Source organism: Scyliorhinus canicula, chromosome 5, assembly GCF_902713615.1.
Source record: "Scyliorhinus canicula chromosome 5, sScyCan1.1, whole genome shotgun sequence".
Taxonomy (NCBI): Eukaryota; Metazoa; Chordata; class Chondrichthyes; order Carcharhiniformes; family Scyliorhinidae; genus Scyliorhinus; species Scyliorhinus canicula.
The window spans coordinates 74,083,485-74,106,812 of record NC_052150.1 but is presented as its reverse complement, the minus strand read 5'-3'; the positions used below and the strand labels follow the sequence as shown (position 1 = coordinate 74,106,812).

The 23,328-nt window shown below is 45.2% G+C and overlaps 1 protein-coding gene across 14 annotated transcripts in view; it reads left to right on the top strand.

The window, feature by feature from the left end:
- osbpl3b (oxysterol binding protein-like 3b) overlaps positions 1-23,328 on the top strand; it is a 200,419-nt gene that overhangs the window by 92,775 nt on the left and 84,316 nt on the right. For 12 of the 14 annotated variants that reach the window (XM_038797231.1, XM_038797224.1, XM_038797228.1 and 9 more), the window contains 3 exons: positions 1,742-1,898; positions 6,154-6,287; positions 13,995-14,102. In XM_038797231.1, the coding sequence (XP_038653159.1) occupies positions 1,742-1,898; positions 6,154-6,287; positions 13,995-14,102 (399 nt within the window). The remainder of the gene's footprint in view (positions 1-1,741; positions 1,899-6,153; positions 6,288-13,994; positions 14,103-23,328) is intronic. The other 2 variants (XM_038797234.1, XM_038797233.1) reach the window with 1 other exon arrangement.

Sequence of the window (23,328 nt, the reverse complement as noted above, 5' to 3'; positions counted from 1 at the left end):
ACTAGCTTTCCTTTGTCTAACTTCCTCGTCACCTCCTCAAAGAATTCTACCAGATTTGGCAGATATCGCCTTCCCTTGACGAATCTGTGCTGACTCAGCCCTATTTTACCATGGACTTCCAAGTATGTGGAGTGGCACGGTGGCACAGTGTTAGCACTGCTGCCTGACGGCGCCAGCGACCCGGGTTCTATTCCAACCGGGTGACTCACTGGTGGCATTTGCACATTCTCCCTGTGTCTGCATGTGTTTCCTCCAGCTTCTCCAGTTTCCTCCCACAATTTAAAGATGTGCAGGTTAGGTGGATTGGCCATTCTAAATTGCCCCTTCATGTCCCAAAGGTTAGGTGGGTTATGAGGGAGCGGGCACAGTTGGGTGTTGTTTCAGAGGATAGGCGTAGACTCGATGGGCCAAATGGCCTCCTTCTGCACTGTAGGGATTCTGTAATTCAATAAATATACTTTAAAGTATTCTGCAATCTCATCTTCAACAATGAACTCCAAATTCTTACGAATGACTGAAGTCAGGTGAACCGGCCCATAATATCCTGTCTTCTGCCTCCCTCCCTTCTTAAACAGGGGTGGGTTAATTATGTTCACATTTAACTTTCTACCGCCACACTTGTTGTGTAGCAGTTACCATTCAAAACTATGATCTAGCATTGCTGCATAGTGCTTCATTGTTTGTTGTTACTACCCCATGTATCTATTTAAATGCTTATATCAATTCGAACTGAGAATTTTGGCTGAGATAGAACTAGGTTATGTATTTCATGAAAGCAAAATACTGTGGATGCTGGAGATCTGAAATAACCACAAGTGCTGGAAAAAATTAGCAGGTCTGACAGCACCTGTGGAGAGAGAAAAGGGGCAGAATTCTCCAAGCCCCCGCCTGCAGTTTCAATGACTGGCATGGGGAGAGAATATTGCGGAAAACCCAGAAATCGGTTTCACACCAGCATGAATTTACAGCGGGATCGTTTACTGGTGCCCACCATGGTGTGTTGCAAAGCTCACCGGAGACCAGCATGAGACTGATTTATGGGATGCAGATGAAGGCCCGATCACCCCACACTAGATTCTACGCAATGCCTGTGGGAAAACACGGAGGCATGAAACACGTTTGGAACATGGGCGAGCAAATGTCGGGACTCAACAGTGCCTGGGAATGTCTCCGGAATTCGGGATGAAGGTCACTCGCAACCCTGGTCCTGCCACACCACAGCAGTGGGTTGGAGAAGCATCTGCAGGTGGACCTTCCAGATTAGGTCTTCTGGAGGTGGTCCATCTTCCAGCCTCAGATTAAACCTGGATATCCATTGTCATTCTCGGGAAATCTATATTCCGATCTCTGCCCTACTCAGAGATCCAGCTTCATTTTCATTCGGTCCATGTTCTTTCTTCAGAAGTGGGTTAGTGTTGTTGGACACCTTTTTAATATGGCACCCGGGCACAACAGCGGAATATGCAACATCCAGGCCTGACCCGCCACAGAATACAGTGTAAAATACCCGGGTGCATAACTAATGAGGTCGGGCCGGAGGATTTGGTAAGTTTTCCTGCAGACTGCAGCAGCAGGAAACATTCCATGTTTCTGCTCCCGCCACGGCACTTGATCTCAAAATGGGAGAAATCCACCCAACCAATGTTTCTCGCCCAATATAACTCTAACTAGTTCTGAAGAAGTCTTAGCCAAAGTGCACACAGTGAGAAGTAATGACATTTTTCTTTTTCATTTTAATTAGGTTCCTTCCATTTCTGCCAGTCCAATGCGACTGCATGCATCAAATCCTAATCTATCTGAGGTATTTGATACAGAAACAAAACCTTTTTCAGATGGTGCAGATGTGCCTTCAGATTATTCAAAACTGCACGAGGATTTCTGCCACATTGCTCAAGAAGGTAGTAATGGCTTTCTTTAAATGTAAAATGTAGAAATGACTCTTTCATACATACTTTGGATCACCAGCACCACAAAAAAAACCATGTGCTTTTCAAAAAAAAAATTGGCAAGATCCTGATCTGTTACACATTTTACCAATATATCTTTTATTGTAAAGGAATGAAGGTTATGTTACATTTCTGATAGGTTTACACCACAATAATGCAAAAATTTACTTAAAATAAAAAAGGTTCATGTAGTGGTTGACATAAATTGAAGACACAATATTGCCCAGATGATAGTTTAGAGCTAACCTCAGACCAGATACTCATCACTGGAATGCGTACTATTGGTTTTGTGCCAGATGTCTTTATTGCAAAATGCGTGAGCAGGAAGAGTCAGGAGCAAATCTGAGTTAATGAGATTCCATACGAGTTGTATCAGCTTTGAGACAGTGGATGGAATTTTACCGTGGGCTTTGAAACTCCAACATTGCGACCAAATAGGGATTCTGAGTCCACATTTGTCAGGAACCAAACCAATGGAGCCATTTTCATGGCAGGTGGCCTCCCAGTGCTGCTGGTCTGATCAGAGCGTCAGCAGCTTTGAAGCCTTGGCATACCCACTGGCAGATGAGGGAAACTCCTGAGGTAGGTCAAGGATCAACATGGAAATGCCCCCAGAGAGTACAGTTAAAAATAAAAATTCAAATGGGCCAAGCAGGCAGGCCCCTCTGATTGTGCAGCTGATTGTCCGCTGGCCCACCTCCGAAAGCTCCCTGGCGGTGGAAACGCATTGAGGAATAATCCTGGCCCAGCTCCCTCCTATTTACTGCGCGCACCCCCCACCCCCACTCCGTAACCCAGGAGCGGGAAAAGCCTGTCCAGTGTGGTGATTGACTAGCTGAATTTTGTTCTCCGTCTAATTTAGTTTGTCCCAAAATATGCTTAAATGTACGATGGGGAGTCAATGATTGTTGTCTTCAGTCTACGTGCTACTGTCTGAACCCTTGTACGAGTTTTTAAGTGAACAGATAAGCACTAAAAAAGACACTTGCCCAGAATGTGCAATGGCTTAGAAATAACCGCAAATCAGATTTAATCTGATGTTCATTACTGGAACATGTGCTGTTGGTTTTGTAAATTCCAGAAGTCTTTGTTGCAAAATAGTGGAGAGGGAAGGGACTGGAAAAAGCCAGACTGAATGACGTTTTGCATGGGTTGGATCAGATTTTCTGTGCAGCATACAGTTTATGTGGGGGAGAAAAACCATGAAATGTTTGATGTCCACATTAATGTTTGCCATTGCCCTATGCCTTTTTGTGACACAAGCTATTTCTTCAGGAAAGGATCTTTGCAAACAATGGTTGACGAGATATTCCGTGATTTAGGTAGCCTCCCCATAATCATGCACCAGGCTATCCTCCTCTTTAGAAAGCAAGTGATTGCAATGGTCATAGTAATTTAAATGGGATAGTGATTGATTCTTAACCCGGCTGCTTCCCTACGTTCTCCACTACTCGCCTTCAAACAAGAGTTCTGAGGTTTTTGGGAGTTTTGACCTCTTAAGCAGAAGGACTTGCATCTTCATTAATGGCAGATCTGAATTTTATTCAGACTTGTTTGTTTTCTCATTATTGCTGCTTCTCTTCTGCGAGGCACTGACGAGACATGTGCGAGACAGGGAGGTAAATTGTTAAATTGTTGGGTGTTGATTTCAGCACTTGTGATAATTCTCAGTGGTGTTGAGTTACACGTCGCTGAGATTTGTATGTGCACTTCCTGCCCTTGCTGGTGCGCAATATTCAATTACCACGAAATCGAGGGCCGAGATGGCTTCTGCAGAGTTTGAGCTTCTGCTCCCCAGCTGGTCCCAGATAAATGGTGGATAAATTGATTTTGGTCTTCCTCTTGATTGCAGTTTTATCAGATGTTGATGACATGTGACACCGTGACCTGGAACCACTCCATGGCAATTAGCAAGGCTCTCTGAGGGGCTGGTTTAGCACAGTGGGCTAAACAGATGGCTTGTAATGCAGAACAAGGCCAGCAGTGCGGGTTCAATTTAGGTACCGGCCTCCCCAAATAGGCCCAGGAATGTGGCGACTAGGGGCTTTTCACAGTAACTTAATTGAAGCCTACTTGTGACAATAAGCTATTATTATTATTATTATTGTTAATAATATTATGTCACGGAAGGTTCTGCTCATGTCGTACTTTGCATGCTGGTTGCACAAATTAAGTGCAGAAACAAGCATGTAACCCAATCCACTACAGTATATAATCCAAGTATTTTTGAGTATTATGTATGTATGTGATTCACTTGAGTTAAGATTCTCACTTGGATGGTTATCACAGGGTCATCTGTAAATCCAGATTTCTTTTATTAGGGCAGTGGTGTACTACTAATAATTTAAAAAAGTGAGGGCGTCAAGATTGAGCCCAGGGGAAATTGTTATTCAGTAGTCAAGGTCTGCTAATTTGCACAACGAGTTGTGCAGAAACCTGTGGTTAATGAGCATGTCTTTTAATAGGTGCTGTTGATTTGCTGCATAGTAGTCTAGATGTTTTCAACAATTTATAGTCCCCCATCTCCTGCAGACTAGTCCACAAATGCCACTGCTATTTTAGAGTTAATTCTAATGAAGACCTTTTATCAGTGTCACAAATAGGCTTACTATGAAGTCACTGTGAAAAGCCCCTAGTTGCCACACTGTGTGCAGGTACACTGAGGGAGAATTCAGAATGTCCAATTCACCTAATAATTCACCTAATACATCTTTCGGGACTTGTGGGAGGAAACCTGAGAGCCCAGAGGAAACCCACGTAGACATAGGGAGAACGTGCAGACTCCGCACAGACAGTGACCCAAGCCGGGGATCGACCCGGGTCCCTGGCGCTGTGAAGCAATAGTGCTAACCAATGTGCTGCCGTGCCGCCCACATGAGCTTTGACATGGGTTATGACTGCATTTACCTGTTGTACACTATTAAATGATGAGACAACCACTGTTTGCACTGTTTTGGGGAACCAAAGACCCAAGCATGCCTGTCCTTTAATACTTGATACAGCTCCAATGATCATCTGTCATTACTTGCATGTACAAGCAGAGATTTTATAAAATTACGAGTTGCAGAACATTTCCCAGTGGTAAGACACATTTGGAGTTTGTGTCTGAAAGTCAGCAGGCCTGCTAGATATCTGTTCTATAATCCTGTCTGATGATGACTGAATTCTTCACCCAGTTTCCAATATACGTTCCTGGCATGCAATGTTCAGCACTGGGAACGCTTCTTGTTAATTCAACCCAAAGCAGACTGCCTTCTGTAAGCTGCAGATTTATCTAGAAACAGAATGATATCATAAAATTAACACCCTCATTTACAAGTTGTTATGGATCAGATTGGAATTTAAAAAGTTATTATATGCATTGGCAGCTGATATACATTTACATTATTGAATATGTTCTCCTCTGAAGCCCCCACTTTCTTGCCTTTATAGAAGGAGAGGCAATGAGGCTGAAATTGCTCCTCCAGTGCAAGCTCCATTGTGTATTGAAATCCACTCAAGTTTTTGTTCTTTCTGCCTGTGGATCACAGAATCGTTATGATATTGAATAAGGCCATTCAACCCATCGTATCTGTACCGGCTCTCCAACTGAGTATTATGACTTAGTGCCATCCTCCTGCTTTTTCGCTTTACCGCTGTACATTGTTACTCTTCAAATAATCATCAAATCTCCCCTTGAATGCCTTGGTTTAACCTGTCCCCACCACCCTGCCAAGTAGTGTATTCCAGACCGGAACCACGCGCTGCGAGGACTTTTTTTTTCTCACATCACATTTGCTTCTTTTGCAAATCGTTTTTAATCCGTCCCCCTCATTCTTCATCCTTTTACAAGCAGGAACAGTATCTCCCTATCTCTCCAGGCCCCTCATGATGTTGAACTCTCCTAGCAAATTTCCTCTTAACATCCAAGTTCTCCAAGGAGAACTATCCAAATTTTTCCATTTCATCTTCACAACTGAAGTTTCTCATCCCTGGAACCATTTTCTGTAAACCTCTTCTGCCCTCTGTCCAATGTGTTCACATCCTTCCTATAGTGTGTCCACACTTCAGAATCCTCTGAATCTACAAACTAAATTACAGTCTTGGGTTCCATGTTTACATTTTGTATCATTATTTGAAAAGTGATTTAAGTACAATTATATGCGCAAGTACAGTAATCCCTGAAGTCCAATTCTGTGTAGTTACTTGATCCTTTTTTATTTGATAGTTCACTCTGCTTTAAAGTCAGTGTTCAATTCATTGGCAATTGAAAAGGAAAAATTCAAACAGTTGATATCAGAACATGATGCCTGCCACCCACCATCTCCACAGATCATTGGCCTGAAAACTGCCTTAACCTCGGTAAGTTTAGAGACCACGCTACTGCAGCAAATATTGTTGCATACTATTAGATTTGAAGCTTTTCAAAATAATAAAAATGTGATGCTGTTTTGCAATTTTTGCTATAAAATGTTGCTGTTTGCTTGAGGTTAAAATTTATTTTGGCAAAGGACAAGTTTGTAGTTGGGGGAACTGAACAAATTCTCATTGTTTTGCTGCTTAAAACTAACTTGAATTCACATTTTATTAATGAGCTTAATGTTTCAAAGGATTTTCTGTTTTGAAAATTTCAAGTGGAGCCGTTTCACCTTGATCCATTTGGAATCCTGTTGTCTGCACATCAACCATAGAACATAGAACAGTACAGCACAGAACAGGCCCTTCGGCCCTCGATGTTGTGCCGAGCAATGATCACCCTACTCAAACCCACGTATCCACCCTATACCCGTAACCCAACAACCCCCCCACCCCTTAACCTTACTTTTTAGGACACTACGGGCAATTTAGCATGGCCAATCCACCTAACCATGAGTGATGGATTTGTCCAGTAACAATGGGAAAAGGATATTCCTTTGATTTTTATTCTTTCATGGGAAATGGGTGTTACTAGAAAGGCCAACATTTGTTGCCCATCCCTAATTGTCCTTGAATTGAGTGCTCGGCCATTTTGGAGGGCCAAGAGTTGATCATATTGTTGTGGCTCTGGAGTCACCTGTAGGCCAAACCAGGTAAGCCTGACTCACCTGATGAAGGAGCTACGCTCCGAAAGCTCGTGATTTCAAATAGACTTGTTGGACTTTAACCTGGTGTTGTAAGACTTGCTGAATGCAGGTAAGGGCATCCTTTCAAAGTCGTTAGCGCACCAGATGGGTTTTTATGATAATTATGGTTTCACGGTCGCCATTACTGCAGCTAGTTGTCGATCCTGGGTTTTATTAATTTAAGGTAGAATGTGAAGCAGTGTTCCCAGAGCATTAGCCTGGACCTCTGGATTACTGGCCAATGACATTACCAAAATACCACCATCTTCTTGGTGAGCTAAGTGGTTTTCTTTAATTCCTGACAGTCTTTGGGGGAATTGGAAGAGATTTGGTTTTGACACTCAATTCCAGTAGCGGCAGTTTGTTCATTATCTGAAATATCATTCTTGGATGCGATATTGAACTGATGACCTGCCAACCTGCTCCAGTTGGACATTTAGAAATCTGTAACTTTTTTTTGAAAAGAGTTGACATTCTGACCAATGCTACTTCTTCTTTATTGTTTCATCTGTTTCATTGTTTGCAGTCTAAAAATGTGCTTGTGCCAAATGTTTTGAAATGTTTCTCACTTGCATGATAAATGCAAGTTCTTTTCTTTCACTTGCCTGCTCTTTTTTTTCTTTCTGTTAACTTTTAAAATACATTCCAAAACCACGTTTTCTTTGAGTGCATGTTAAATTTTTTAGCAGTTCCAGATGTCATCCAATGTAATACATTGGATTAGTTTTGTTGTTCACAAGTAGGCTGGAGTATCATTATGATACCGAGCTGCCAACTTGGCCTGACTCGTATATGTTCCTGCTCTGAAACAATTGTAGCAGCTTTATGTACTTAAAAAATTGCTGTGGTCAGTGATGTAATGTCTTGTAACTTTTATACTTCTGATCAACAGCTGCCTTTAAAAGAAAAAAGACAATTTGTTCTAAAACTGTGATGCCTAGAAATATCATACTTGCGCATGCAATGTTATCAACTTGTCCATCCTAATTTAAAAATGATGTATCTGAGACCCTAAGTGTCTCTTCTGTTCATACATTTCTGCCATTCTGTCCATTTCTGATCCTCTTTTGTTTAAAAAGTATTTTACATTTCTCCACATTAAAAGTATCTTCCTGAAGCTGCAATTATTTCTTTCCACAGCCAACCAACACCTCCTTATTTTGCCTTTGGTATATAAATAGACTTATAGAAAAAAGATCCATGTAATTTTTGAATCAGTAAAAATTGAAAAGCTGGACTTCAGTCATGTAATGTAGGGGAAGACGTGAGGTGGCTCCTGCTAGAGTACTCAATGTTTTCCCCTTTTCTCAGTACCATGGGTTGTAATAAGGCTCTTGGATGACTGAAATATCCACAAATGCCAGGGGATAGAAGGTGGGAAGCAGAAGTTTGTCTACGCTCGAGGCACCTTAGAGTTCATCAGGTAAAATGGCAGAGTCAGTCTATGGTACTCTGGCAACTCCACTAATGGTCGAAATGCTATCTAGTTCCATGGCGAAGGAATTTGAAAAGCACCGACGAATTGTGTCAGTGGTCCTTTGGAAATCAATGGAAGAGGCTTTGGCCGCTATTTGAGTGGCTCTAGGGAAAACCAGTGAAACCGTGGAAGCTCATAGGGCCATGATCAAAGGTATGGAAGTGGCCCAGTCGTGCCACAGTGATCGGATCCCCTCATTGGAATTGGAACTACCCTCAAGTGTCAAAGCGAACAAATCATTGAAGGCCAAGATGAATGACCTAGAGAATGGGACCAGAAGGCAAAATATTGAAATGATGGGGCTGACAGACGGAACGGAAGGCCCAATGCCCACGGAGTACCTTGCAGATATGTTCTGTAAGAAGGTGGGTGAGGGTGGATTCACATCTCCCCCTAGTTAGACTGAGCCCATCATACATCCCGGCTGAGGCCTCATCCTGAGGATCCACCGCGTGCAGTGATAGTGAGGTTTCGCAGCTTCAAGAAGAAAGAGGGGGTTCGAAGATGGGAGATGGAACATTGTGACTTTAAGTGGGAAGGCCACACCATCGGGATCTATCAAGACGTGGGTGTGGACTGGTGAAGAAGAGAGCTGCATTCAATAGAGCCAAAGCAGCCCAGTATAAATGTGGAGTCTGGTGCGATGTGATCTACCCTGATATGCTTAAGAGTAGCTTTCAAAGGAAAAGACTGTCTTTCCTGCACCGGGAGAGGCAAACCCTTCCATTAAAAAGCACAAGTTGGGTGCAGTATGATATAACTTTTGGTGCTGTTGATGGGCATGTTGAATTGTTGCATTGGTGGGGTTTCATGGCTGTTCTTGTATTATCTGGCTCTTGTTGGGGCTGATTTTTTTCTAGTTTTTGTTTCGATTTGGGGTTGAGCGCAATGGGTGCTCTGTTTGTTATGATGTATATCTCCCTTTCGGGCGCAAGGGTTATGGTATTTTGGTATTTTGTTGTCTGTAACCATTTTTTGACACTCCATTTAGCTAACAGGAGTGGTTTTGAAGGGTGGCTGCAGCTCAAATGTCGTTTTGTTTTAAGGTTTATGAGCTTGGGGTTATTTATTTTGTTTAGGTTTGTTAGAAGTAGATTTTAGTATTGTGTTTGCCTTGCCTCTATTTGTGTTTGGGTGTGGTTGTGTTCTAGGGCGACAGTGTTGGGGGTGGTGGGGGTGGGGGGAGGAGAGGAGATTGTGGGTGTGGGGTGGGGGGTTCGTTGACGGTGTCTGCAGATTTCTTTGTCCTGTCATTTGATTTGGCTAAGTGGCCATCTTGGGTGGGCCTGTTTGGTGGACCTTTTCAGTAGCCTTTAGGATGATCTCTCTTGGCGGATTGAGGGGGGTCGGGGAGACCCCCAATTTGTTTGGTCACCAGGATCATTAGGGGTTTGAATGGCCCACTGAGAAGATAGAGTATTTGCTCACTGTAAGAGCTTAAATTCCCACGTGGTGTTTTTGCAGGGGACCTATTTGTGGGTCAGAGACCAAACCAGGCTGTGAAAGGGATGGGTACCCAGCCACCCAGTGACCCTTTTAATTTGGGTTTTGATGGTAGGGCCAGGGGTGCGACTATTTTAATTATCAAAGGGTTCAGTTTTCTGCCGCCTATCTTAACGACAGGCACATCATTATCTGTGATTCTCTGGTGGGTACCCCAGTGATTACGGTTAATATGTACGTCCTGTACGAGGATGATACCATTTTTCAAAAAACCTTTCTCTCTCTCTCTCTCTCTCTCTCTCTCTCTCGCTCTCTCTCTCGCTCTCTCTCTCTCGCTCTCTCTCTCTCTCTCTCTCGCTCTCTCTCTCTCTCTCTCTCTCTCTCTCTCTCTCGCTCTCTCCTCCATTTAGTCTCTAATCAGCTCATTTCGGGACTCTAGATCTGTGTGTGGGGGTGGTGGATTCTTGCCCCTTCTTCCACCCAGGCGATAAAGAGTTTTCCTTTTTTTCGCATGTGTATCAGGTATATTAATGGATTTGTTCCTTCATGGTAGATAAACGGTTTGGTGAGCGCATTTCCTGTGAGAGGCTTATTTGTTCAGTTTGGAGGTTTTCACGGTGAATTTCAGGATGGAAAGTGCCATGGCTCGTCTAGGACTTTGGGTGACAAAAACAAATCGGACACTGTGTGTGCTGTGGAGGGAGCTACGGATGGGCAACAGCGGGATTAGGTTCACTGCGTGCACTACTCAGCTAACAATGTACAGAAAGAGACTAACCTTCCTTGACCTCTTGGAAGAGCAGTGTTTCCAATCCGCTTCTGCGTGTTTACTGACACCACCCAGAACTTACATTGGATATTGGGAAAAGGGGATTGTCCCATGATGGAAGGCTATTGCTGAGTAAATTGGGCATTTACTCTCAATAGGTCATCTCATTGAAACATACGAGATTCTGAAGGAACTTGACAGAGTAGACACAGAGATTGTATCCCCTGGCTGGAGGAATCTAAAACACTGGGAGTTAATCTCAGGATAACGGGTTGATCATTTAGGAATGAGGTGAGAAATTTCTTCACTCCAAGGGTTGTGAATCTTTGGAATTTTCTAACCCATGGTTGTGGATGCTCCATCACAGAATATATATATATATTTTTATTTGTAAATTTAGAGTACCCAATTATTTTTTTTCAATTAAGGGACAATGTAGCATGGCCAATCCACCAACCCTGCACATCTTTGGATTGTGGGGGGTGAGACCAACGCAGACACGGGGAGAATGTGCAAACTCCACAGGGACCCAGGGCTGGGACCTCAGCGTCGTGAGGCAGCAGTGCTAACCACTGCACCACCATGCCGCCCATTACTGAATATATTTATGATGTGGAGATGCCGCCGTTGGACTGGGGTGAGCACAATAAGAAGTGTTACAACACCAGGTTAAAGTTCAACATGTTTGTTTCAAACACTATCTTTCGGAGCACTGCTCCTTCCTCAGGTATGTTCCAGAAACATTTATATAGACAAAATCAAAGATGCCAGACAATGCTTAGAATGCGAACATTTGCAGGTAATTAAGTCTTTACAGATCCAAAGATAGGAGTAACTCCAGGTTAAAGAGATGTGAATTGTCTCTCGCCAGGACAGTTGGTTGATTTCGCAAGCCCAGGCCAGATGGTGGGGGATGAATGTAATGCGACATGAATCCCAGGTCCCGGTTGAGGCCGCACTCATGTGCGGAACTTGGCTATAAGCTTCTGCTCGGCGATTCTGCGTTGTCGCGCGTCCTGAAGGCCGCCTTGGAGAACGCTTACCCGGAGATCAGAGGCTGAATGCTCTCGACTGCTGAAGTGTTCCCCCGACTGGAAGGGAACATTCCTGCCTGGTGATTGTCGCGCGATGTCCGTTCGGACAGACACTACGAATGGGCATCACGCGACAATCACCAGGCAGGAATGCTCCCTTCCAGTCGGGGAACACTTCAGCAGTCAAGGGCATTCAGCCTCTGATCTCCGGGTAAGCGTTCTCCAAGGCAGCCTTCAGGACGCGTGACAACGCAGAATCGCCGAGCAGAAACTTAGAGCCAAGTTCCGCACGCATCAGTGCGGCCTCAACCGGGACCTGGGATTCATGTTGCATTACATTCATCCCCCACCATTTGGCATGGGCTTGCAAAATCCTACCAACTGTCCTGGCTTGAGACAATTTACACCTCTTTAACTTGGGGTTACCCCTATCTTTGGATCTGTAAAGATTTAATTACCTGCAAATGCTCGCATTCCAAGCATTGTCCGGCATCTTTGACTTTGTCTATAATATATATATATATGTTTCTGGAACAAACCTCTTCATTCACCTGAGGAAGGAGCAGTGCTCCGAAAGATAGTGTTTGAAACAAACATGTTGGACTTTAACCTGGTGTTGTAAGACTTCTGAATATATTTAAGCCTGAGATAAACAAATTTTTGGTCTTTCAGGCAATCAAGGGATAGGAAGATGGGAAAAAGGAATTTCAGACTGATGATGGAACTGGCTCGAGAGGATTATGTGGTCTGCTGCTGTTCTATTTCTTAAATTCTTAAATGCCTGACCTCACTCCTCCCCCTCTCTACATTCATCCCCAATCCTCGAGTCCTTCAGGATTTCTGCACTTCTCCAATTTTGACTGCTTGCATCTTTGTTTTCAGCTGTCTGGGGAGAGAATGATTAAAGTCACAGTTGCCGGACAATAATCTCCAGAATCCCATTTTGACACCTCCATATATCCAGCTCTTTCACCTTAAAAATACTCCTTTTAAATCTGAAATTAAAGCATAAAATACTCAGCAAGTCGGGCAGCACCTGTGAAGAAAGGGTTAATGATTCAGGAACTTTCATCGGACCTTATTTGTAGCTTTTTCTGTTTTTATTTGAGATTTCCAGCATCTGGAGTATTTTGGTTTTGGCTCCTTCACGTCAGGCTTTTGACCAAGCTCTTTGTTATCTACAATAAAAGCAGAAAGTGCTGGGAACAAAACTTAACAGGTCTGGCATTGGTGGGGAGAGAAACCGAGTCAACGTTTCGGGTTCATGTGACTTCTTCAGAGCATGGAGGACTAATGGAGCCGGATTGTCGTGAAACGCGATCACCCGCCCATGCTGGGGGACCCTTGCCCTCCCATGTTGCGTCTGGGCTGGGGGGTAGGTCGAGGATTTGTTTTGCAGGCCTCTGATATCGGGCGTTATTTTGAAAAATGGCGTCCTGATCTCTCGCTACAACGGGGAGCTCCAGCAAGTGGAGCTCCCCGTTGTAATAAAGAAACAGGGTTATGTGCGTGCTTGGCTGCATGTTCCCTGTTTAGGCCCCTTATTCAAAACGAGTTGCCTGTTTCACGGCACTGCGAGGCTAAAGACGCTCGCTTTGGGTACTTTGTTCCCTTTTGGGAAGATTGTGCCCATTTACTCTGTTTCTCACTCCACAGATGATGCTAGACCTGCTGAAGTTTTCCAGCGTTTTCTGTTTTTATTGTAGACTTCCAGCATCTACAGTATTTTGCTCTTACTTTTTGTTATCTATCTTAATATGGCTGTCAGATTTTTCTCTTTGTTCCTGCATCCTGCAATGTCAAAGATGCTATATAAATGCAAGTATCTGTAATACGTGAGCCCTGATTATGCTCTCTTCCAGTGAAGCACCACTCCACACTTGTCCTGGTGGCTGTTCTCCAAGCATTATCACAAAGGACTAAACAAAAACCCGCTTTTTTTAAGAATGTCAAATATTGAAGTGTTGCGTTATAAACAAATTTTCACTGTCAGCAGGTTCTATTGCATGCAACACCAATAAGAATTCCAGATTTTAAGATTGCATTTTCTAATCCATACCACAGTTCTGCATTTATGGATTTTAAAACATTATGGCTGAGTTTATTGGGACTAGAAAAATGTTCCATTCTATTGGGATAATTTCTGTAAATCTTAAACAATTAAAATGCTCCGTCTGTTTGTGTAGTACAGCTTGTCTGCATTTAATAATTAATGCTCTGTGTTTCCTTAATGCCTTTTATTAGGCTTTGGCTCAGAATGCAGAGCTCAAAGGCCGGCTGTGCAGGATACATGCTGAGTCTAGGCTGGTAGACCCAGCTGTCACTGTATATTCAAGTCCAGGTTCAGTTAAGGTGGGTCTGTGAAAATGTTATCAACTATATCCATAGTATTGATGTGGAATGTTTATCATGCATCACTGGAGTACAGGTTTTAATTCCTACAATTGATTAAACATTTCAGTCATAAGTGTATTTCAAAAATCATCACAAGTGGAATGCACATATAAATCCATAGTTCATGCTGTGTACATTTCTTTTGGGGTGGGGGTTGAATCTATTTTACGCTTCATTAAATGTTGGTGGCTCTTCTAAATATGAAGGGCCCTTAAAGTTCTACGATAGTCAATTGAAGCAATTGCCAAACATCAAATAGAAAGATTTTGGCTTTGTATAAAGTTATAACCTTAAAAAAAATGGTCATTAGAGAATGAATTGCAGTTCAGTGGCTTGACACTTGCTAGTAATGCTAGTAATATGTATTTTTTTTAAGTTTTGTGCATTAAGTGTTGATGATTTTAAGGCATAGAGCATGTTTTCCATATTTTATTTTGCAGTGGCTCAATACAAAGAACTGTGGAATCGTAAATTGTAAATTGATTTTGTTGCAGGGTGAATCTTTTTCCACCCCAGGCATAGTAATATCCCTTTTGTTCCGATTAAGTGGCAAAATATTATCATATGCTGATAAATCTCAGTCAGCCTGCAATGAAGTGTGATTATGTGATGAGTGTAATACCAACAGCTTGCACAAATTTTTTTTTGTATAAATTTAGAGTACCAATTCATTTTTTCCAATTGAGGGGCAATTTAGCGTGGCCAATCTACCTAGCCTGCACATCTTTGGGTTGTGGGGGCGAAGCCCACGCAAACACGGGGAGAATGTGCAAACTCCACAAGGACAGTGACCCAGAGCCAGGATCGAACCTGGGACCTCGGCGCCGTGAGGCTGCAGGGCTAACCCACTGCGCCACCGAGCTGCCCTAACCTGCACAATTAACATAAAATATAACATGCGTTTCAGGAAAAATAAAGGAATATTGAGATGTTACAAGAAAATAATTGATTGATAATCAGAATATTTTGAGGAAGAAATTGAAATTGGGGTGTGATGTATGATGAAGAGATTTGGGAAGAATATTTTAAGACTAGTGGGGTACAATGGCTGCAGGCTTTCTTTGGGGTTGAGGGACCAGAGATGAGTACAGTAGCCAAAGTCAGAGCCGGGGTGTGGAGGGAGCTGCAAAAGCAGATTGGACAAGACTGTGTAGGTAATTGAACATGAGAACAAGGATCTTGAAGACAGTACATTGTTAGAACAAGAAGTTATTGGCACTTGGTAAGGACCAAGCTAATGGATGAGAGACCGAGAACAGAATTTCAGCTGAGGTATAGATGAACAGAGCTTTGTTTCAGAAGATGTATTAACAATCCGCCACAGAGATGAGTAATCAGCTAGCATGGGTATCAAGAGACGGGTAGAAGAATTTCTAGTGAGGGCCATAGAAGATGGCCTACGTTTCCTATTGCCGAATTAGAAGATATGGTGCATTATGATTGTCATTTACAGAACAGCAGGAGGCCATTTGGCCCAGAGACTATGCGCGCTCTCCGTAGAGCAATCCAATCAGATCATTCCCAACTGTTCACCTCCCACAAACACCACGATTATGGAATCCAGCTGGGAAGTATGGCACGAAAAACAGTACCTGCACAATGAAGCATCTTCAAAGAAGAGATGGTTTAGACTGTTCCCCTGAAGGGGAAAGGTAGGACAAAAAAATCCAGAGCTCCCTGGAAAGATATTTAGGATGAAGACGAAAAAGTGTGTTTATGTCAAATGTCACAATGGAAAATCAGGCTGAATACAGAACATTCCGAGGGAAAGTGAAACAAAGGCGGTGGGTGGGGGGCATGATGGCATAGTGGTTAGCACTGCTTCCTCACAGCTCCAGGGAACTGGGTTCAATTCCGGCCTCAGGCGACTGTGTGGAGTTTTCACTTTCTTCCTGTGATTGCGTGGGATTTCCTCCCGGTGCTCCAGTTTCCTCCCAATGTCCAAAGATGTGCAGGTTAGGTTGATTGACCATGCTAAATTGCCCCTTAGTATCCAAAAGGTTAGATGGGGTTCTAGGTTATGGGGCTAGGGTCGAGGTGTGGGCTTAAGTAGGGTGCTCTTTCCAAGGGCCACTGCAGACTCGATGGGCTGAATGGCATCCTTCTGCACTATAAATTCTATGATTCTAAAGCAAATAAAGGGTGCGGTGAGAGATTGGCAGCAGACCTAAAAGGGAAACACAAAAGTCTTTCATGGGTTTATAAATAGTAAGAGGGTGGTAAAAGGGCTGACTAAGGGATGTAAACATGGAGACAGAAGGATTAGCTGAGCTATGAAATTAATACTTTATAGCCATCCTTTGCAATGAACAAGATGATACCCAAGCTATGACGAAAGAGGAGATAATTAATAAGAATTTAATATTGATGAGATATTAGATAGGTTGTCTGTACTTGAGAAGGTACCAGATGAGATGCATCCAAGGATACGGAGAGAAGTGAATGTGGTAAGACAGCTAGTCTCACTTTAATATGCAGCTTCCCACAAAATTGGGATCTATCCCTTTTGCCTCGGAGACCTTGGGTGAGTGCCATCCAGTTCTGGTCTCCACAAAAGGTGACCAAACGGAACTGTGCCGAGTTCCAGAGTCTTGGAGGCCCCCAGGTGTATGCCCGTTGGTACCCTAGCTGTGCCACTTAGGTGCCAGGCTGGCACTACCAGGGTGCAGCGCTGGCATTTTCTAGTGTGGTGGCAATTGGGCCGGGGTACGATGACCTCCACGCACATTGCTGGGCATGGTGACAGGCTGGACTGGTTAGGAGATGACAAATGTGGCGACATATATAGAAGACTTATCGAAAGGGTCAAGTCTTCATTGGATGAGACCAGACGGAAAGTTGGGGGAGGAACTGAGCATGGAGATCGGGGGGGGGGGGGGGGGGGGGGGGGGGGGGGGGGGGAGGACTCTGGATTACGGCATTGCATAGAGTCAACTCCACCTCCTCGTGCACTGGGCTAAGCCTGGTGCAGCTCAAGTGGTGCACATCGCACCGTATCAAGATGCGTATGAACGCGTTCTTCCAGGGGTGGAGGACAAGTGCGAGCGCTGTCAGGGGGGTCCAGCCGACCGCATCCACGTGTCCTGGTCCTGCCCAGACTTGTGGAATTCTGGATGGGAGGCTAAAGCCAAGGTGATGGGGGTCGAGATGGAACCATGCCCATCTATGGCAGTCTTCGGGGTGTCAGAGCAGCTCTGGACAGGGAAAGCAGAACATATCCTGGCCTTCGTCTCACCGATCGGCAGGCAGCAACGTCTGCTCGGGTGGAGGTTGGCAGCGTCACTTGGGCCTCGGAATGGCTCTCCAATCTTGCTGAATTCCTGAGCCTAGAAAAGATGAAATTCAAAATAAGAGGGCCCGAGGAGAGATTCCATTGCACGTGGAACGAACGCACAAGCCTCTTCACAGACTTGTTTGCAACCAGCTGCCAACCAGGGGGAGGGGATGGGGGGGGGGGGGTGGAGAGCTGTCCAGAGAGAGGGACCTTGCATGGGAATGGGGTGAAGGGCCACTCACTGGAGGGATCACAGGCCTCCCCCACACTGGAAGAAACTGGAGTAACGAATGGACCCACCCTCCCTTGGAAACTTAAGCTGATGGGTGGAGTGGTACCTCTGTGTATATATAAAGGTAAAGCTGGGGGCAAACCCTATCCCCGAGCAGCAGGAGAACCCAGTTGAAACCTGGCAAACCACTGTTAAAATCCGAACACTAATGTATTGATGTAAACATTAAGTAGCATTGGAACCCCAGTTATGGTGACCGGTGAGGACTCAAATCTTGTTCCTATTTTTGGTTCTTATTACTGTTGGTGCATTGCCGTTTACATGCAGAACTCAGTTTCTTCTTTCGTTATATAACTCCGAACACCAATATAAATATATATATATTTTTTAAAATGGCACCCGATCTCTCGCTACATCGAGAAGTTCCAGCGAGCGGAGCTCCTTAGTGCACAACGTCGAGCCATGTGCAGCCTTGGTTGTGCCCCCTATCTAACCTGGGTGCTGTTTTATAGCATTGTGTTTCTCGGCGCTGCGAACGTGGGAAACATGCAACTAATTGCGCTCGCTATGGAATTGTTCCCATTTAGGTGTGTGTGTGTGTGTGTGTGTGTGTGTGTGTGTGTGTGTGTGTGTGACTACGCCTCTCGACGTTTAACTATGCCTCTCGACGTTTAACTATGCCTCTCGACGTTTAACTATGCCTCTCGACGTTTAACTATGCCTCTCGACGTTTAACTATCCCTCTCGACGTTTAACTATCCCTCTCGACGTTTAACTATGCCTCTCGACGTTTAACTATGCCTCTCGACGTTTAACTATCCCTCTCGACGTTTAACTATGCCTCTCGACGTTTAACTATGCCTCTCGACGTTTAACTATGCCTCTCGACGTTTAACTATCCCTCTCGACGTTTAACTATCCCTCTCGACGTTTAACTATTGTAAATGCCCACTATGTTGTCTTGACTCAGACTCAAATTGCCATGCCATAAAGCTAACATGCACTGGTTAAAACTAAGACAGATTTATTTATGTTGAATAACAATAGAAATGGCAAAAATACTGAGACTAAGTATGAGCAAATGGAATCAGCCCACAAGCGATTTATTGTCCCTTTTCCAAAATACCAGTTTCTTGCACAGCATGATATGATTGAGCATTTGACTGAAAGTCTTTCATTATCCTTCATAATACACTACTGTAGATGGATGGTGTGAATTGCCAGTAAATATGCACAGCTCAGATTTTGCATTAGAATGCTAGAAACCATGATAAAAGGAAGCAAAATATTTTTCAGGTACTTCAAGTCCAATGGCCTCTAAAGTCAGGGCTATTTACTTAAACTTGAATAAAGAAGTAATTAATATTGTATACCATGCCGATAAGCAGATTCTCTCATTATGTAGGTATCCCAACTATAAATGCTTTAATTCTCTATAATACAGTTTGCATCAAAATAAAATGTATCCTCGCTTAAATCCCTCCACTGCCGCTTAGCTATATTAGACTGGATTTTGTGAAACTATGCAGCCTGTTTTGGCAAGGATTGGAAATGCAAAATGGAGTTATTGTGCTAGCTGCCTATCCAAGTTCCGTATCAAATCCCAGCTCCACCAGACGTGTATTTCTTTTGCGGATTTCCATCCAGTTTTGTTGGCACGTTCACACAAGTGGGTAACAATGAGAAATAGGTGATCTCATTAATACCTTAGGAATGTTGCTGAGCCAAAATACAGTTTAATTCCTGAAGTCCTGTATGAAGACAACAGAGATGGTCGAAAACGTAAAAGGCTGCATTGCCTATTCCAAGGTTTCCCAAACCTTTCCGACCATGGAACCCTTTTGACCACCCAAGGGTTCAGACTGAACCTCACGAGAAATATTCTCATTACACTGAAGAGTTAAACTACACAAAATTGATTGTTTTTCTGCAATTGGTTCAAACATTCAAAAAACCTTATTTATCGAGATTTTTTAAATGTCTTTTTATTTAGTTTTTATAATCAAAGAGTTCTCTGATTAAAAGAAAGTACGGTAGCATTGTGGATAGCACAATGGCTTCACAGCTCCAGGGTCCCAGGTTCGATTCCCGGCTTGGGTCACTGTCTGTGCGGAGTCTGCACGTCCTCCCCGTGTGTGCGTGGGTTTCCTCCGGGTGCTCCGGTTTCCTCCCACAGTCCAAAGATGTGCAGGTTAGGTGGATTGACCATGATAAATTGCCCTTAGTGTTGGGTGGGGTGGCTGGGTTATGGGGATAGGGTGGGGGTGTTGACATTGGGTATGGTGCTCTTTCCAAGAGCCGGTGCAGACCCGATGGGCCGAATGGCCTCCTTCTGCACTGCAAATTCTATGATCTATGATCTACTTAAGACTTACCCGTTTGTCATTTAATTTTTATTTGGATTAACATTTTGTATAATACACAATAGTGCTAAACAACAAGACTGAGTAAAACATCGCCATTAACATAAACACCCTGAAATATAGCCTATTCCCTCCCGCAGCCTAACCCCCTCCCCGCTTTTTATATATTGTTTTATGTTGATTATTTACATTTAGCTGATAGCAGCGTTGTTAGATTACTGCTTATACATACAGGAATATTTGTCATTTTAATGGGAGATTTGGTGCTGTTCCTTTGGTTCAATCAGTTAATTGGAGGAATGCTGCTGGAAAGCTAGATTCTCATTTGGACATAAGCTACACACATACATATACACACACATACATATACACACACATACATATACACACACATACATACATACATACATACATACATATACACATACATACATACATACATACATGTGCTTGCTGTCACCACACACACATTCACACACACACACACTAACATGATACATACACTTGTGCACCTCCCTAGACCCCCCCCTTACACGTGCACCTCCAGCGTCTGCCAGTCCTGTCGCAGAGCCAACTGCCCTCCCCGATCTATAAATTTGAGTTTTGTGCTGTCCAATTGGAGGCTGCATTCTGGAGAGCCAGTCTTTGGGCAAGCTACTTTGTGGCATTTTTCAAATGTCTTGTGTGTCAGCCTGGCCGATTGCGGAACCCAGTTTGGAAGCCCTGGCCTAATCAAATTGCTCAAGGTTTCAAGAAAAATGTAATTAATTATTTTTCTATTCTTGAAGTATACTCCATATACACACACGACTGCATGGCAAAATTTGGCTCCAACTCCATCTAGAAAGTTGCTAACGACAAGACCGTAGCGAGTTGGATCTCGAACAACTAATGAGTCAGAATACAGGAGGAAGATAGCAAACCTATTGGAGTGTTGTAACGACAACAATTTCTCCCTCGATGCCAGCAAAACTAAAGACCAGGGGCGGGATTCTCCGACCCCCCCCCCCCCCCCCCCCCGGCCGGGTCGGAGAATCGCCGGGGGCCGGAGTCAATCCCGCCCCCGCCGTGTCCCAAATTCTCCGGCACCGGAGATTCGGCGGGGGGTGGGAATTGCTCTGCGCTGGTCGCGTGCGCCCCCCCCCCCCCCCCCCCCCCCCCCACGGCGATTATCCGGCCCGCGATGGGCTGAAGTCCCGCCGCTGTCATGCTTCTCCCACCGGCGTGGATCAAACCACCTACCTTACCGGCGGGAGCAGGCGGCGCGGGCAGGCTCCGGGGTCCTGGGGGGGGGGGGGGGGGGCGCGGGGCGATCTGCCCCCCTGGGTGTGCCCCTGTGAATGCATCTCTAATTCACTTGTCTCTCAGTCCGGAAGAAACAATCTGGAATACTTTCGTACTTCAGAATATTCTTTATTGCGATCGGGGCCGCTCTCTAGGTATTCCGGGGAACCACCTTGGAGAGTGCCAAAGTCTTGATCAAAACATCCTTTTTTTATATGTATTATTAGGGGGCTGTCCCTTGCATTCACTTGAGCTCACCCCCATTACAAAGCATAAATTTGTTAGAGCCATAGTTCCAATACATGATTTTACAGACTTTGAGGTTATCTATTGGCACATGAGTATGTAGCAGTCTTAGCTTAATTAGCAGGTGTTAGCTATAGTTGCAAGCGGCTCCCACATTTCATATCCTGTCATCCGGCCATGCTCCTTGTTTCTCAAGGCTATTCGGCTTATAGTCATGAGTCGGCTCACAAATTCAAATATCAACTCCCTTATCTCAACAAGTTCATTCTCCTTTAATGGCTTCAATAACAAGCTCCTCCACTTGTGATTTTTCACTCATGTATCCCATTCATTCTGGTTCTTTCTGGCTCTTAACCCTTGCTTCACATCCTCACCCCCACGGTGGCCTGGCCCGCGATCGGGGCCCACCGATCGGCGGGCGGGCCTGTGCCATGGGGCCACTCTTTTCCTTCCGCCTTCGCCATGGTCTTCACCATGGTGGAGGCAGAAGTGACCCCTTCCCCTGCGCATGCGCACGGATGACGTCAGCAGTCGCTGACGCTCCGGGGCATGCGCGTACGTCTGCCAGCCGGCGACGTCCCTTCGGCCCCGGCTGGCGTGGCGCCAAAGGCCTTACACGCCGGCCGGCGGAATGCCAACCACTCCGGTGCGGGCCTAGCCCTTCAATGTTAGGGCTTGGCCCCGAAAGGTGCAGAGACTTCCGCACCTTTGGGGCGGCCCGAAGCCGGAGTGGTTCACGCCACTCCATCACACCAGGACCTCCTGCCCCGCCGGGTAGGGGAGAATCCTGGCCCTGGTCATTGACTTCAGGAAGCAAAGTACTGTACACACGCCTTTCAGCATCAACGGAGCTGAGGTGGAGATGGTTAGCAGCTTCAAATTCTACATATGTCAACTCCACGACCAAGAAAGCACAACAGTGCCCAGGGCCGGCCCAAGGTACCGGCAACTCGGGCAGTCGCCCAGGGCGCCATGTACTAGGGGGCGCCAGAGACTCGGGTCCCGCGCATGCGCAGTTGGGCCGGTGCCAACCAGCGCATGCGCGGTGGCCGCCCTCCCCCAGGGCGGCCCCCTCCGCCCCCCCCTCCTCCGGCCGCCCCCCCTCCGTCCGCCCCTCCGTGCGCCCGCCTCCGTGCGCCCCCGCCGCCCCCGTCAGCCCCGCCTCGGCCCCCCCCCCCCGCCTCGGCCCCCCCCCACTCCCCCCCCCCCCCCCCCCCCGAAGGGCGCTGAAGTTCAGCTTGCCCGGGGCGCCAGCAACCCTAGGGCCGGCGCTGACGGTGCCTATACTTTCTCAGGATACTAAGGAAATTCGGCATGTCCACATTGAATCTTACCAATTTTTACAGATGCACCATAGAAAGCATCCTATCTGGCTGCATCACAGCCTGGTATGGCAACTGCTCAGCCCAAGACCGTAAGAAACTACAGAGTCGTGAACACCGCCCAGCCTCTGACTCAAAACCACCTTCCATCCATTGACTCAGTCTACACCTCCCGCTGCCAAAGCGGGCAGCATAATCAAAGACCCCTCCCGCCCGCCTTACTCACTCTTCCAACTTATTCCATTGGGCAGGAGGTACACAAGTCAGAGAACACGCACTAACAGATTCAAAATTCTTTCCCCGCTGTTACTAAACTACCAAACGACCCTCTTATGGACTGATCTGATCTCTTCACACATCTTCTCTACTGAGTAGTACTACACTCCTGCCTGATTCACCCGATGCCTGTGTCTATGTATTTACATTGTGTATTTAATGTTTCCCCTATGTATTTATTTTCATG